The 17088-nt window shown below is 38.2% G+C and overlaps 1 protein-coding gene across 2 annotated transcripts in view; it reads right to left on the bottom strand.

The window, feature by feature from the left end:
* Positions 1–17088, bottom strand: part of Ppp1r1c (protein phosphatase 1 regulatory inhibitor subunit 1C) — a 108661-nt gene that overhangs the window by 42891 nt on the left and 48682 nt on the right. For both annotated transcript variants that reach the window (XM_076928954.1, XM_034495038.2), the window contains exons 3-4: positions 15831–15865; positions 12738–12798 (exon numbers count right to left, since the gene is read on the bottom strand). In XM_076928954.1, coding sequence (XP_076785069.1) covers positions 12738–12798; positions 15831–15865 — 96 coding nt within the window. The remainder of the gene's footprint in view (positions 1–12737; positions 12799–15830; positions 15866–17088) is intronic.

Genomic DNA, 17088 nt, shown 5'->3' with positions numbered 1-17088 from the left:
CACAACGTCTAAACTATCTAAATCTTGAAGCATTGCCTGACTTTGGTAGTCTTTGCAGCCATGAAAGAGAATCTTAGTTCTTACACAAATAGGTTTCATTTCTGAACCAGTCCAGCTGCTAAGTCTTCCTTGCTGAAGTGCGTGGCACTCTCGAAACTGCAAATGACTAAGTTGTTTTTGCAAGGTATTTGGTCACAACAATGAAAAAAATAAACAATATATCAAGTAATTATGAAAGATTAATTAAATCATAACTAAAGGACCTTGCCATCTTATAAGAAAACCCAAGAGAAAAATATTTTTTGTTCTTTTCACAATTTTTAGAATGGATACCATTCACTCTAAAGGAATATATAGAGGAATATATAGAGATCCACTTTTCCAAATAGGCTAAGAATATTTGCCAAATGAATCTCTCTCCCACATCTCTTCATGTTAGTATTTACAGGTGTGTTTTTTAAAACCCGAGTTACCTAATAGCAGGGGAAGAAATGGAACGTTGAAGAACATATCATAAGCAAGATGCTACAGGCACACAGAATTGTGAAAGATCAATAGAGAAATATTTTACAAGAAATGACTTCACAAGTGCTAATTAATTTATTGTGTAGAGGGGCAATTACCTAAGGGAATAATGCTGGGACCAGAAGATGTGAGTTGGCCTCATTAAACATCATTGGAAGTTGCACATCCAAGATGTGTTTCTTCCAATCTCTTATGATTTTTATTTAGTGTGTGTTCAATAGCATCAGAGGCACTAATAGGTACTGTTATGATTTTCAGGAAAAATTCAAAGCTGGGAGTGGTAGCATGTACCTGAAACCCCAGCACTAGGAAAGCCATGACAGGAAGATAGCAAAATCAACCTTGCTCCTTAGCCAAGCCAGTCTTAGTAGGATGTAAAGCCGGCAAGCAGAAAGAATGGAACAAAGGAAAGGTGGGAGGGAGGCACAAAGGAGAGAGAGAAGACATGAAGAAAAAGATGGAAGGGGAAGATACTTCTTATTCCATTTTATTCTAGATCAAAATCCATGATTTCTAGAAACTTTGGAGATATCGGGAACTTTCTTCAAAGATTTATACCAATTCCCACAAAGGTAGACTTTTGCAAGTCAAAGAACAATATAGCAAATAGTACAAATCAAAAACCTACATTCATCTAAAAACAAAGTATATTTTAAATTAAATTACAAAACATCGTGGCTGGGACTTTTTGTCTATTCAAAAACCCTATTTTAATAAAGTGTAACCACTATCCTGTTGCAATGTTCAATACACGAAATATGTTTATTTGTCTAAGAACTGCTAGAAACTGAGACAAAATCCAGCATTTATTTGTCAAAAAATGAACCTCAAAGGAAAAACGTCTTGCGTATTTGAAGCAGGGTGCCCAGACTGTGGTACTTCATGAGCCTAATGGATAACAAGAATTTAAAGCTGGGGGACATACTTTCCCCAAACGTGATGCTATAGCATAGTTATTATTGCTCTACTATGTTCTAGAGTAGCTCAGGACAAAACAGAGCAATGCGATTGTGTGTGGCAATAAACAACTATAGTGGTTTAACTTGGCTGAAAATCACCCCTCTCTAAATGAAAAGCCATCTATGGCTCCATGACTAATCCTTCAAGATTTTAAACCTGATGAACTTCTTAGTAAGTGTCTTGAAGTACCCAGTCTTTTCTTTAAATTTCAAAGTGTTTAAGGAAAACTTCTGTGTGGAGGAAGTAAAGACAAATGCAGAAAATTTTGGTGTGTGTGCCCAGTGAGTTTTTACCATGTTTCTAATGTCCCCAACCTGTTTAGAAGACCAGTGTATAAATGGAACGGTAGGCAGCTTTTGCTTGCATTTCATGTCTTATCCCAGTGTCTGCTATAGAAGATCAATAGAATGTTGTAAAGCTTCAGAAAAGACAGAACTCAAGGAGGGACTGGAAGATGACTAGGAAGTTAAACGTGTCTAAAGTTTACGTGACTAAAGTTTAGTTCCCAGCATCTATATAGGGCGGTACACACACATACATACATACATACATACATACATACATACATACATACAAACAAAACCCAAATAAAATAAAAATCTCTTTTTAATAAAAGGAATGCAAGGACATTGGAACTATCTTTTGTAGGAAGTTGAACCATACATTGCATTTAAAAAATGAGAGAGAGAGAGAGAGAGAGAGAGAGAGAGAGAGAGAGAGAGAGAGAGAGAGACCTTAAATTTCTTGTTTTAAAAACTATAGTAAATAGTAAATCTTATGGTTACTTTTGTAAGTCTGGCCAGGTTTTCCTCATCAGACACCAGCTCCCACAGCTGCCCTGCTCATGTCCTGTTCTTTGGCCTCTAAACTGCCAGGGTCCAGGAGAACCAATAATCTTTCAAGAACTGAATATAAGGGCTGAGAAACAGCTCTACACCCAGAAAGAGAAGGACAATAACCATTTCATGCTCTCAAAGATTTCTGTACATTCTGGCTCCTGCTACATTTAAAGCCTAATTGTCTTTGAGTTGCTATCTCAGTGGAATATTTTGTTGAAAGTCAATGAAATCACTGAAGCTTGATTTTCGTAATGAGGTGGAACAATGCCATTCCAGAGTGGTATGCATACAAACCTGGGACAAGAGTAAAAAGACAGGGTTGGTTTACCTGCCAAGGGCAAACAAGTACAGTGCAGCTCCTACTGCTAATTAGAGAAAAAGAGGCTCAATGTAGAATCCAGATTGTAAGTTTAATGCTTATTATACATTTGTGTGTGTGTGTGTGTGTGTGTGTGTGTGTTCGTGCATCCTAATATTTTTCCTGCAACTGTAAACTTTGCACTTTGTAGTACTTGCTATTTTATCTCTTAGTGAGAGAATCACTAGTGTAAATTTTTGTCAAAACTTGAAGCATTTTGCTTACCACTAAGAACTATGCAGAATTCAAGAGTAACATATACGTTTGTCTTGATTGACAGCAATGTTGGTATCCACTGTTGTCATTTCCTGTTCCCTTCACAACCATTGACCAGGTTAGTTTTGTTATATTTGGGATGTGGGATGTAAAGACCAATAATCTTTCAAGAATTGAATGAGGGCCGAGAAACAGGTTTACATCGTGAAAGAAAAGGACAACCACTGTTCCACGCTCTCAAAGACCTCTGTACGTTCTAGTCAAGAGGATTGGCTGAGAAAGGAATTAGCAAAACTGGTCATAAAATTGTCTTCCAGATCAGCCTGGATTTTGAAGTTCAGACAAGAATATTAAGGTTTTAAGAGGGAACATGTTTAGACAGGTTTTATAGAGCAGCATGTGTTTGCAAGGAATGTAATCCTATCCTAAACTTGGCCCACTAAGAACCAATCCTTCAATTTATTATGAAGATTTTATATCATAACAGATTTTGACTTGGATTTTCATTAATTTATTTGAAAGATAACATGATGAGTAGTTAAACTTCTCACAACTCACAGCTATTATTTAGGGAAAAAAAACCCTAGGTTGGCTCTAGTAGTTAGCCATCTTTCTACAGACAACAGTATTGAGGACAGGCAGATGAGCTGAGGCAAACACAATCATTGAAAGTAGTCTTCCTGAAAAGCAACAATGTGTATATCCATTTTCCAAAAGCCCCCATATTTTCAAGACTATGTAACACAACAAATTTAAAAGTCAAATCAAAAGCTGGGGAGATGGCTCAGCCTGTAAAGGTATGCAAACACGTGGTCCTAAATTTAGCACACATATAAAATGCCCAGGGACAGCCTTGTACTACTGTAATCACAACACGAGGGAAGGAAAGACAGGAAGATCTCTGAAGCTCATTAGCAAGCCAGTTTAGTCAGCTCAACGAGTTAGTAAGAGACCTTGTCTCAAAATGATGATGATGATAATGATGGTGATGGTGGTGGTGGTGGTGGTGATGATGGTGGTGATGGTGGTGATGGTGGTGATGGTGGTGGTGGTGGTGGTGATGGTGGTGGTGGTGGTGGTGGCAGTGGTAGTGGTGGTGGTAATGGTGGTGATGATGGTGATGATAGTGGTGGTGGTTGTGGTGGTGATGGTGGTGATGATGTTGATGGTGGTAGAGACAGAAGACACACTATCTGAAAGTGTGTTATTTCTCTCATATTTGGAATCTACACAGGATCGTGTGTGTGTATGTGTGTGTGTGTGTGTGTGCGCGTGCGCGTGCGCGTGCGTGTGCGTGTGCGTGTGTGTGTGTGTGTGTGTGTGTGTGTGTGTGTGACATAAAAGCAAAGATGAAGCTATGTGTCTAGAGGATGAAGCCAGGGCCCAAAGGGAGTAAGAAGGAACAAGATGAGGAAATGAAAGGACATGAAAATGTTACAAGTTTCTCTTCCACCATCTAGCTCTTGTCGTGAGGGCAGGAACGGACTGGGAGGAGCAGGCACAGAGGACTGTGAGGAGCCAAGGGAGGAATTCAAGCAAAGTATACAAGTTTAAAGTGCTACAGTGAAACTCATTGTTTTCTATCCGAAGTAAATAACTTTTAATAGAACATGCCACTGTCTCTGAATACAGCCCAGACCCTAAGTAGAGGCCTCAGGAGACCCTCAGCAGCTCACAGTGTTTGGAACACAGATGGCCTTTCACAGTCTGCCTGTCAAGTTCTGACAAATCATCCACCTGGTATCCACCCTCCGCTCCTCTCTTTTAAGAGCTTGCTCACCCCACCTCTGGCACAGAAGTCTTTTTCTCCTGTGGAGCCTCTCTCTGGACGTTGTGGGCAGAGGTGGATATTTCCTCCTCTGCCTTCAATTGCTGCTATCCAAATACATCTCAGGCAGCCAATAATTAGCTTCCACACAGCTCACTTTTTCATCTGACATTTTCTCTGTTGACAGAGATGACGTTTGGCTCATCTCAGCTCTAGCGTCTAATCTGTGACCTGGCAGTCAGTAGTCATTTTATAAATGCTTGCAGCATGCAGTAGTAATTGAGTCAATGAATAAAACACACACACACACACACACACACACACACACACACACACACACACAAAAAAAAAATGGTAGTTTTTTTTCAATGTGGGCAAAATTAAGCTGTCATTATAATTTTTAAATCTGGATTATTTACCCAGATTCAGCATTTATTATGAGCTGTTGCAATATGAACAGAAGATTGAAGAGAATACACCTGACATTGTCCCTGTCCTGAAGAGACTCCATCTAGATCATGGGAATTATAGAAACCACAAGGAGGCCTCTGTGGAATTCATCATCAGTCTTAAAGAGGCATAATTCAAAGGACTTAGAATCAGGTCAAGGGGGAAAATAAAACATCTACAGGTATGTGGCTGAGGACAAAACCCAGAGAAACAATAGTCAAGAAGTAGTTGTGTATATTTACAAAGAATCACGTGAAGCTCAGAATTGCTGCAGTGGGGGTGGGAAGAAGAAAGGGAGAGGAAGCAAAATAGTTGCAGTTGAAAAGGCTAGTCAGATAACGGGGAACCAAGGTCTACTCCAGGGCCTTACTCTGAAATAAGTGGAGGAATTAAAATAAGACTGAGATTTGTATGGTCAGGAGCCTACGGGTTAGATGAGGATTTACCCTGAAGAGAGACAAGGTTAGCTAGAAACTTAGTTTGAGGAGAACATTGTTATCACAGGAAGATCTATATCACAATTGCATTTTAAAATTAAATTTATGTTTTAATCTAAACACAAAGAAACCGAGTAATTTGCAGAAACCAGAATAAAAAAAAATCTTATGAAAAAAGATTCCCATTAAAAGGGTTAGAGAGATGGCTCAGAGGAGCGAGGTTCAATTCCATATGGCAGGGCAGTTCATTAACACTGGGAACTCCAGTTCCAGAGATTTAATGCCATCTTCTGGCTTCTGTGGGTATTGCATGCTTGCAATGTAGATATACTGGTGTGCAAAGCACTAGAACATGTAAAATGTAATGAATTTTAAAATTTCATTAAATTATAAGGGTCTTTGGCTATTCATTAGGGGCAAATAGGATGAATTTGAAAATGGGAAAAAATGAATTCTAAGAGCCAGGACTCAGCCAGGTGCTGAGCTATGCTAATACTATGTGTCCTTGACAACCTGTAAAATCAATGTCTCTTTATCTCTTTGAGGTTTCTTCCCCACACCCACTACCCCAGTGTAGTCATACAGAGTTAACCTAGAAAAATAGTCAACTAATATTTTCAAAATTTTCAAGGTCATCCAACCAAAAAAAGTCTGAGAACCTGTCAAGTCACAGTCAAGAAAAACCCAGAGAGATAATAACTGCACATAACATGGTTTATATATAACCCAATTGCTGAATAACTTTCAGGAACAGAACCAAAACATTAAACAGCCCAAGATGAGTACAAAGCAAACATCTACACTAGTTTAGAGAGTATAACAAGAAATGCTATTCATAAAACATAGATTGCAGAGATAACAGGTATACAATACCTAGAAATGATATGTGCTTACTGCCCAGTTTTTCTATGACTCTAAAACTGTTCCAAAATACATAATTCATGTTTTTAGTGTGTGACTTGAGCTGGAAATTGCTCTAATAGTAAAGTAATGTTAGGAAGAAAGGCAGATACGAACCAGAACTTTCCAAAAGGATTCTAATGCATAAAGTTTTTCCAGTTTGCAAAAAAGATGAGGTCTATATAAGCCTGTTAATAGAAGCTACTTACACATTTCCTAGTATCAAGAACAGCTGGGCAATCACAAAGATGGATACCCAGTGGCCTGTGAACCTCATTTTGTCTTCCTCTGACTTTAGTACGTCTCTAAAGTCACCCTGTTCTGCAGTTCCTTGGATTCCAGGAATAACAGGATCAATAGATATCTTCATAGCAAAAAAAAAAAAAACAAAAAAAACAAAAAAACAAACAAACAAACAAACAAAAACCCTAGAACTACAACTACAACAGTGAGCCTTGCAGGACAGACATGCCATGAGGAGATCACGTGCCACAGGAGTACTCTGAATGGAAACCAGTCTGCTCAGTTCAGTGACAGCTGCTACAAGAGCTTTTCCCAGAACCCTCTTCAGAACTGAAAGTGCGACAACAGTCAGAGATCACTGGTGTGTTTTGTTGGCTTTGCAGACCCCACCCTCCCCTTTGTAGCCCTATTTGTGAAATCTCAACATTACTGTTTGTTTTGGTGCCTCAGGGCCTGAAATAGGATCATTGACCTCCTTTATCTTTTCTTCATAATATGCTACATCCATTAAATCTCTCTAGTCTCTGTGTAGCTACTGCCCTTCTGTTATACAGATGTATTGAGATGAGTGGTCACTTAACTGTGCCTGAGACAGTGTAGCTGTAAATGCTTCGAGTGTTTCCATGAGCAGATGGACAACGATAGGCTCCAATTTTCCATGGCCACTTCTGTTTTACTTTCCAGACATATGTAAATATGACTAAGAGTCTGAGACTCCATCATGGCCATACTTCCTGCCCACTTGGTCACACTCAGATCTGTCCACGTCCCCTGGTAAGACTGCTTAAATCTCTACTGAAGGATTTGCCATGCAGTACTCAGTATAACTGTGGCTTGCTTCTGCACATAGCCTTCTGCACAGTTGGGATTTACCTTTCTCATCTTCTCATCCATAGCACTTGAGTGCAGAGCTCAAAGTCTCATATGTGACTTTAAAAATGTGGTACAAGGAGTTACCCAATTAAGTGTAACCATTTGTGTATTTGAGAAAGATCTGAACATACTGGTTCTGATTTAGCCACCCAAACCAAATATAGAAACTCATCTCCCCCAACACCCACTACACACAGACACACACACACACACACACACACACAGAGAGACACACACACACACAGAGACACACACACCCCTCTGAGACAGCAAGTCATTTTGAAAATTAAATGTTATTTATTTGAAAGTCTTGAAAGGAGTCTAATTTAAACACGAGAAAATACATCAAGACAATTAAGCGGGAATACATTGCTCAGTGGTGATGTGACCTTCAAATCTTTAAGTGGCATCACGAGGTTGATTAAATTACTGATCCCCTGTTGTAATTTTGAGGCTTAATTCTTCTCATGATCCTTGACCATGAAATTCTAAGGCAGTGCTACATAACAAGAGGAGTCTGTGTTTGTTGTGCTCTGTTTTCTCTCTGTGTTGATCTTAGAAAGAATAAAGGGGGGGAGGGGAGCATCAACTTGACTTCTGAGCAGGGTACATCTTAGTTCCCAGCCTGACTCCACCCACCATTTTTTAAGATATGAGGGAAGATAAACTTCAGACTCAGAGGAAGTAATTAAAGAGCACTGAAGGAAGTGGGTCTAGAAATAGAAGCAGAGTTTTTAAAAAGGAGCAAGATTTGTGTATATTTAGAATGTGCCTTGCTACCTAGAAATCTTGAGATGAACAAGCAAACCCCACCCTGAATAGTAAATAAACTAAACCAGCACAGAGGGGTGGGGATGACCAAGATTTAGAACAGCAGATGTGATAAGTACCTACAGAAAATCTTCAGAGAGCCAGAAATCTTCTAAAGAGACAGTTGGGTGGAGAAGGCCTGGTAAGGAGCTCAAAGGCCCTGCCCCCATCTCTTTGCCTTCAGTGACCTACAGTACTTAGTAAAGGCAGAGGAGTGTGGTGCTGACTGAGTCACAACTACAACATAATTATTGCTAATTGCTAATCTGCCTCCATTGCCTGTTGGAGATTATATATATCCATATATAGTATTTATCAACCTGCCAAGACATATTCACTGTAATTTTTGTGTCTGCACTCCAGATTCACCATAACCAACACCTCACCATAGGGACTGAAGCAACTAAAATTTTCTTTTACAAGAAATTAGAAAGAATGAGAAGAAAATGTTTGTTTCCCAAGTAAATGAAACATATAACTTACTAACATTTAGAATACAAATACAATACTAATGGGCTCTATCACACTAAGTGGATTTTCTATCTGCTCCTCTGTTTAATGTTCAAGTTTCCACTTAAATCAATAGCATTCACTTTGCAGTAGAACACATTTGAATTCCAGTAGAAGACCACACACCCCCAGACGCAAACGCAAACGCAAACGCAAACGCAAACGCAAACGCACACGCACACGCACACGGCATGGAAATGAGACAGTCATTTCCTGTGCCGGGATTCAAATTCACTTTGCTTTTCAGAAAACAAGATTCAAGCAATCCAACAATAATTTAATTGGCTGTTCTGTAAATTGCAGACTGATCACCACATAAATAAAAACCAGGAAAGTGCACAGGGATCTCCAGTCATCAGCTGTCCATTTGATGATAATTTTCAGAACTTTCTACTTATCTGATCATAAAGCACTAGATTACAGGGTAAAGGGAAAGAAACATTTTTTGATGAAAATGTCAACTTCTGTAATTTTTAAGAACAACATATGTCTTAAATATATGATTGATCACTATACTCATAAAAAATGTGGTGATCACAGGATATCTAAAACACAACAACCTGTCAGAGAAGAGTGATTGAGGACTTGTGGTTTGAAGGGATAAAACCCTATCATGTCTGGTAGATAATTGTTAAATTGTGTTGGTCAAAATGAGGGTCAACCAGAGAGAGACACATGTGCTCCAGGGTGCTCTCTCTGACTGCAGTTTGTTCTATTTGATAGATTTGTAACGAACTTGAATTAAGAATGTGAAAGATAAATTTATTTTCTCTGTGGATGGCCCACCACTGAGATCATTGAAACCAGAGTGAAAAATAGAATCAGGAGATAACCTAGGATATGCTAGTCTAACAGCCTGGCTCTAAAGACAGAAAATCCTATTGAAATGACAGTGTCGACTTTCATTTTGCTGGAGGAAAAAAAGACATAATATACAGTAAGAAATGATTGGTGAATATGGAGATCAGTACATGACCAAGGAAATCAGTGCAAGCCTCATGGTCAGCTTACTATTTGTTGAAACACACACATGGGTGCTAGGTGCTGGCAAAAGCTAATCAGAGGGACATTATGCCAAGAGATTAAGTTTGGGGACATGAAGGAAATTTCAGACATAGCTGCCTCTTTGTCTTCTGGTCTGTCTTCACTTGAAATAATAAGTTGATTTTAAAAGATGTATTTATATACAATGGAGATTCTTAGGAAATCAAGAATGTGTGAAAAGAAACTAAATGGCAGCTATGTTTGGCATCAGGATGGGATACAGACCTGAAGGAAGTCTTGAAATATTTAGGTGTCTAATATTGAATTTTCGTGTAAATGGTAGCAAGGTGCAGAACAGCAGTAACAACAAGGGTCATAAATATACACTTGAAGGGACCTCAGCAGAAGACCTAATAGTTAGAGTGCCCAGAGAGAAGCTGGGTGACTTCACACAGTACAATGGAGTACTGACCATAGTCATCCCCACTCCTCCAACTCCTTCCAGAGCCAGCTCTGCTTCCTGACCTACCCAACTTTCTTTTCCTTAAACCTCTAGACCAATTAGGATTATGCAAGATTTTTTATCTGAACAGCTAGAGACAATTTACCAAGATGGAGAAATCCAGAAAAGAGCTTTATAGGTTTGGTTTGGGACATATTAAGTTTGCAAAGGCTGATAGCATCCAAGTGAAGAAATCTAGTAGTTTAGTTGCAAACTGGAGATCTTGTTGTGGGTCATCAACACCTCCCTCCAGTTACTGCCTGGTAAAATAACATACTAGGCTCTGCTTCATTTCTTCTCCTTTGCATCTTCACAGGAAATCCTCCCCTGACACAAACAGGTTACCTGGGTGTGCTCTTTCTAAGCCAACTGTCTATACTATAGTAATTTCAAAAGAAAAAATGTAAATGACTCTGTGAGTTATGGGGGGCAGAAGTAGGGTGAAATTCACCATCTCTTTCTACCTGTCTCCTTAACCCATAACTCCTCAAACAAAAGAAGACAGGCTCTGCCTTCTTGGTTATTCTAGCCAATCCCATCACTGAAGTGGTTTCATTCGTTCATGAAACCACTGTAGACTTTGCCTCAGAGCACATTTTTTCTTCACTCCTGTTGATTGCCTCTGTTGGTGCTTTGCACTCCCAGCAAACCATTCTACAGTCATCTGTTGCAAAATCACACTGCAGTCTGAAGAACTTTCATTTGAGGACAACTGTATTAATGTGTTTAGCGACTCAAGAACACTCTCTTTCCATCTTTATCATGATTAAACTTCCCCCTCTGTGCTCACAAGAGACCGTATGATACCATTGGTTACACTGATTTTCAGATACACATTTCCAGCTCTTAGGAACAGATAGACTGAGAAAAGTATTCCGATTTGGCTTTTTCTTTCATCCTATGCTGAAAACTCACAGAGATACACATTAACTGATTTGTATCAATACTTGATGCCTCCTTGAACAAATGGCTAAACTTTCTCAAGCCTTTAACTCATTACTGCAGATGCTGGTTGTTGAAGAACAATCTCCAGACTCTGCAGTATAAAGTTATACTAAAAATGCTTCAATACAACCAGCTTCTCTGAATGCTAAAGTCCCACATTCTTAGGATATTTGAGAGCTAAAAATAATGAACACCATGGCCCCTTAGGCCTTTGAGTTTAAGATTTTCCTTTCAAAATAATATAGTTATTCTCTGAGGACATGAGGACAGTACTACTACTTTATTTAGCTTAAGCTAACTCAAAATAGAACAGAGGAAATAATTAACCAACTGCACATACATCTTCATTGTTGTCCATGCATGCCAAAACTGATGTGTCTCGAAAAACACAAACCACTTACAGTGAAGAACTATCTTGAAAGCCCTATACTGAACTTTAGACAGTGATACCTGGGAATTCAATAGTTGCCTTGGGATAAACTACAAGGCAGATGGATGCATTATTTACTCTTCTTTCTACAAACAGACACAGCCTTTTATAGCTGCACAGGACAGAAGTTTACTGAAAGTAGCTATGTGTCCATTTATATTCCACCTCCCTGAAGAGAGAATAAAAAGTGGAAGTTCTAGCTCTGGACCTCTAAGCTTCCCCGCTGGCTTCTTCCACAATGAATCAGAGCTGAAGGGCAGTGTGATGAACCCTGAGCCAAGAACCAGGGAGCCAAGCTGGAATGGGAGACACTGGCCTGAACAGTCACTGCCTTGTGTCAGGAACATTTTTGTGTGAAAAAGAAAAGAAGCCTTTCTTGGAACTAGTATTTGTCAAAATACTGATACACTTAAATGTTACTTGGCAGTTCTAATTTTGAGGAGAAGTTCTGGGAAAATGCCAGCCTCTGAGCCAGCAGCATTCTCTGATGTGTTCTGGGCAGCTGTTAGGAGGACAGCAAATTGGTGCTCTATTGGGTTCAGTAGATCTGGTCCTGACATGAGGCAACGAGATGATTCTTGACATTACATTTCTACGTAGCACAAGCACTTCTGCTCTGCTTAAGTTAAGGGTTAAAAAAAAAAACTAATAATCATGTGACAATTAACAAGGACAATTAGAGATTTGGGGGAAATTCTTTCAAAGGAAAAATATAAATAAAGGTAAAAGAAAAAAATTTTGTCATTATTTTGAAATTTGATTTCTATTTTTTCCCCATTCTAAGATTCTGAGACTCTCCAAGTTACCAATTTTTCAACTATGTATTTCTTTCATGATGAAACAAAGCTTCAGAGAGGTAAAATCTTCCCCGCCTCCACCCTGTTGCTGGAAGCAGAGCTGAGACAAGCATATATGATCAGCAGACAAACGGCCTGGCAGTCCTGACACCCATCACTCATGACACTCCAAAACGGTATCTAGCAGTACCTTTTATGGCCGGTGGCGTGTACACACTCTGCTTCCTTTGCTTAGGGGATGCATTCTGCGACTGTGGACAAGGAAATTGAAAGCATTAGATGTGCATTAAAAGTACATTGCTGTCAGACCTGTGAAATAGACAAAACTGCACTGTATCTCAAAGGGCTGTGTGATGTTTCCCTGTCTAGAAGTAGTGCTGTAGCTGTAATCAATTATGGACCTGTTCAGTGATCCCACAAACCTCCAAGCTACATAAACCAAAGGGTATATTTCATCATAAAATTCACATATATTATGATTATTTTATTTTTTTTATTTCATTATTAGCATTAGGTTCACAGTGTGTGTGATTTTCTTACACTTGTTTATGTGTTTGTTGTATGTCTATACTTGTGGGTGAACACATTTCATGGTGCATGTGTGTAGGTCAGAAGACAATTTGTAGAGTTGCTTCTTTCCTTCTACAGCGTAGGTCCTGAAGATCAAACTTGAGGTGTCAGACTTGGTGGCAAGTTCCTTAACCTATTGAGCCATCTTGCTTGTCCCCATGTTAGTTTATTTTAAGAAAATAAAAAGATATTAATTCAACTGCAAAAATATATGTTCTGATACCAAGTGTATTTCATGTATATAGAGAGACAAACACATAATATTCAGACATATATAATGTATAAACATATATACATATATTATCTGCCTCTGTAATTAATGAGGGTTCCAAAAAAATTTTTGAGTTCTTCATTCATAAAAGCAATCTTACATTGCCACATTAAATCTAAATCCTGCTTTTATTCAGAATGATCATGCTAAGGCCACATATTCTTTTGTTTGTCCAAAAGCTAAGTTCTTTCTTACCAAAACTGCTATACAGCATCATCACCTAAATACCCCAGATCAAGTTTAGTTTTAAAATGATAAAAATAAGAACACACATTAGGGTCAAAACCACCATTCTATGATCATGTTGAATCATGTAATATTATGAATATTTATTATTTATATACTTCATTCATCAATCAGATTGTGTCCAAGTGACTTTTTAACAATGTGTTTATTGAAAGGATAAAAACGTAGTGTTGTGTAGCATGCATGAAGCCTTGTATTTGATCTCCATCATGTCATAAAATAGAGGATAGCTGTATATGTCTGTAATCCTATTTCTAGAGATACAGAAGAAGGACCATCAGAAGTTCAAAGCCAGCCATTACCATTTAGTGACACTGAGCTCAGCCTGGGCTACTTGAGACATTGTGTCAAAAGGAAAAATTATATATACATATATATGTATATATATGTATATATATAATATTTTAATGTGATGAATAAAAGGATCCTAACCAATGAGTTCTAGTGTCTGAAGTGATCTTTGCTGAGCAAAACTGAAGTATAAATAGTTACAAGATATATTTTAGGGGTGGTATTATGTTTCCATGAACATAAGAAAGAATTTGAGGTGTAGAATTTTTAAGGAAGTAGAAATTATTTTTTGAAGTTTTAACTTGAATAGAGGCACATCTGTGCAAGCTAAATTGTACTTAAAATCATCATCCAAATAATATTGATTGCTTACTGATGTAAAGCTATCAAATTAAAGGTAAGAGAACTGGAACAGATACTTGTTGAATGCTTAGCACATGAGCAAGCTGCACAAGATATTGTTTTCCCCCTTTTACTGGGGATGAAACCCAGAGTCTCACACAGGAGTTCTTTGGGAGCAGTCTGCATGAACACTAACTGCATGGGGTTATTGATAACTCTGAGGCCCCATTCTTGCTTCAGTCATGTCAGGCTGATCTTGAGTAACAGCCACTACCTCTGGGATTTCATGTATCTTTTTCCATATACACTCTCTAAGACAAGTAGAAAGTTAATTCTACAGCGATCTTATGTTGTCTCTTAGTAGAGTAATGGTGAAACATAATGAAACCTACGTTACATAAGTGCTTAGTTTCCAAAGCCATTTTGCTCTTACTTTCTCAGTAAATTGTTTAAGGCTGTACAAAATGTGAATCAGTATTTTGCAATTTCTAGAATTTCTTCTTTGGGTGTTGTATGCTTACTCATGATCATGGAAACTGCTTATACCCAAAGCTCATTCATTCTTTCTATGTTCTATTACTGGATTTATATAATTCTTCATATTTTATATACTCTATCAGATCTCAAGCCTCCCCTGCCTCCTACTTTCTATCTGAATATAGACATGAACAAGTTGAGAGCTGTACAAGGTTCAGACTGGCACTGACTTTTCATTTGGTGAACCCATAAGTTCTGGTTTAACAAGGCTCCAGAGGAACTCATTTTACCTGGACTTCAGCTGTGGACTGTGGTGGTTTGAATATGCTTGGCTCAGGGTGTGACACTCTTTGGAGGTGTGGCCTTGTTAGAGGAAGTCTGTCACTGTGGGTGTGGGCTTTGAGAGCTTCCTCCTAGCTGCCTGAGGATGCCAGTCTTCTGTGTGCCTTCAGAACAAGATGTAGAAGTCTAAGCTCTTCTAGCACCATGCCTACCTGGATGTTGCCCTGCTTACTGGATGCTGATAATGAAAACCCTAACTAAAACAAGGGTTGACTTGGGCTCTAAATTGCTAGAGATCTTTTAAAGTGTTCTTAGCACTACCTCTGTTTCTTTACTCCTGAATTTCCATGTTGCCCAGAACAGTTTATCATTTTCACATACAATCACTCAGAAAATTAAAACTGTCAGTTACATATCTTACCACTAAAATCAATGTTTTAATTTAGAAATTTTGCAGGGCTTAGAGTTTCAACCAGAAACAGGGTAATGGAGAGGCAGGGATTTTTGCTATACTGCTTTACTGTCTATTCGGGAAAAGCAATCTAAGTACTGTCTATAGCATTATGTAGGTCATCTGTTTACATTATCTATGTCATTATCACCCACACAGTCAATACGAATCTACACTCCTGCCAAAGAATTCTGTTTCAAAGACTATGATGAGATGAGTATTTAGCTCAGTGGAGAGTGTGCCTGTGTGTAAGACCCTGGATTTGATCTCAGAGTAAGGAAAAAACAAAACAGCACTGTGATATTACTACAGTTGTGTTTTAACACATGTATACAAAACATAGGGAAACTTACTTCTTGTGTGTTAGTCACCCTCTTCTCATCAATTTCTGAAAGAAAAGTTGACATAACTCATTAGAAATGTAACTGTATTCCTTATAAAAGCATGCTAATATTTTCAAAAACATTGGACTTACGATCCAGGGCTTTTCCGTATTTGAGCTAGTATCTAATCTAACATTTTTAACATCCAAATGTGCTCTAATTATTCACTTTGAACATCTCTTACTCTATCATAAGACACATTAAAAGCATATCTTTCCAGTAAGAACTATACTCATTATATAATTAATAAGAACAATATTTATTATATGTTAAATAAGACTTTCACTGGTTTTGTTGTTATAGTGACAAAATTTACGTTGTTGTAGAAGCAAAGATGAAAAAAACAAAAAACAAAAAAAAACCCAGTCCTGGATCTCCATCTTAAAAGTAAAGAATTAAAATCAAGTAAGCTTCAAATCAAAGGGACTCACACAGAGGTAAGGATGTTAAAAACCGTGTTACAGATTTTTAAAAATTCACTGATGATTCATTTATTTTACTTCCTAGGTTGCTGTTGGATTGGGGAGATTAATCCTCTTGCCCTCCTAACACCCTATGTAAACTCCCAGTGTCTGCTCATAGGACACATTTACAAGAAGAATAAAGACAAACACCATGTTCCTAATAATTTTTACCATGGAAGTTGTCACCAACAAAGGAGACCCATAAAAGCACATTCAAGTCTTGCCAGCTCTCAGTAACATCATAATGACATTTATAGTGACCACATGTTCTCTTCCAGGCTACAAATTGTGAGCCCCATGGCCAACTTCAGCAATTTTCAGGAATACTAGATCTCTAATAAAATATGCAAAGAGACCCTTGTATTCAAATATTGTCAAACTTCTCAGTAATCAGAAAAATAATATTATTTTTGGGTACAATTGAACAAAACAATTTTTTAATTGATTAGAAGCTTTCTGGATGATTAATCATAATTAAAAACTACAAAATTTGATGGCTAGAGATCTCTCTGCAGTTAAGAGCATGTGATACTCTGTTCTGAGGACCAGAGTTTATATCCTAGCACTGATGTCTAGTGACTCACATATTCCTATAACTCTAGCTCTAAGAGATCTGATGTCCCCTTTCAGCCAATATAATTATTCACTCATGCAGACACAGACACACAGACACACAGACACACAGACACACAGACACACACATAAACACACTGACACACATACACATATAGACACAGACTCACTCATAGACAGACACACACAGA

Source organism: Arvicanthis niloticus, chromosome 2, assembly GCF_011762505.2.
Source record: "Arvicanthis niloticus isolate mArvNil1 chromosome 2, mArvNil1.pat.X, whole genome shotgun sequence".
NCBI classification, from domain to species: Eukaryota; Metazoa; Chordata; class Mammalia; order Rodentia; family Muridae; genus Arvicanthis; species Arvicanthis niloticus.
The sequence above is the reverse complement of the archived record's forward strand: the minus strand, read 5'-3'. Positions and strand labels throughout refer to the sequence as shown.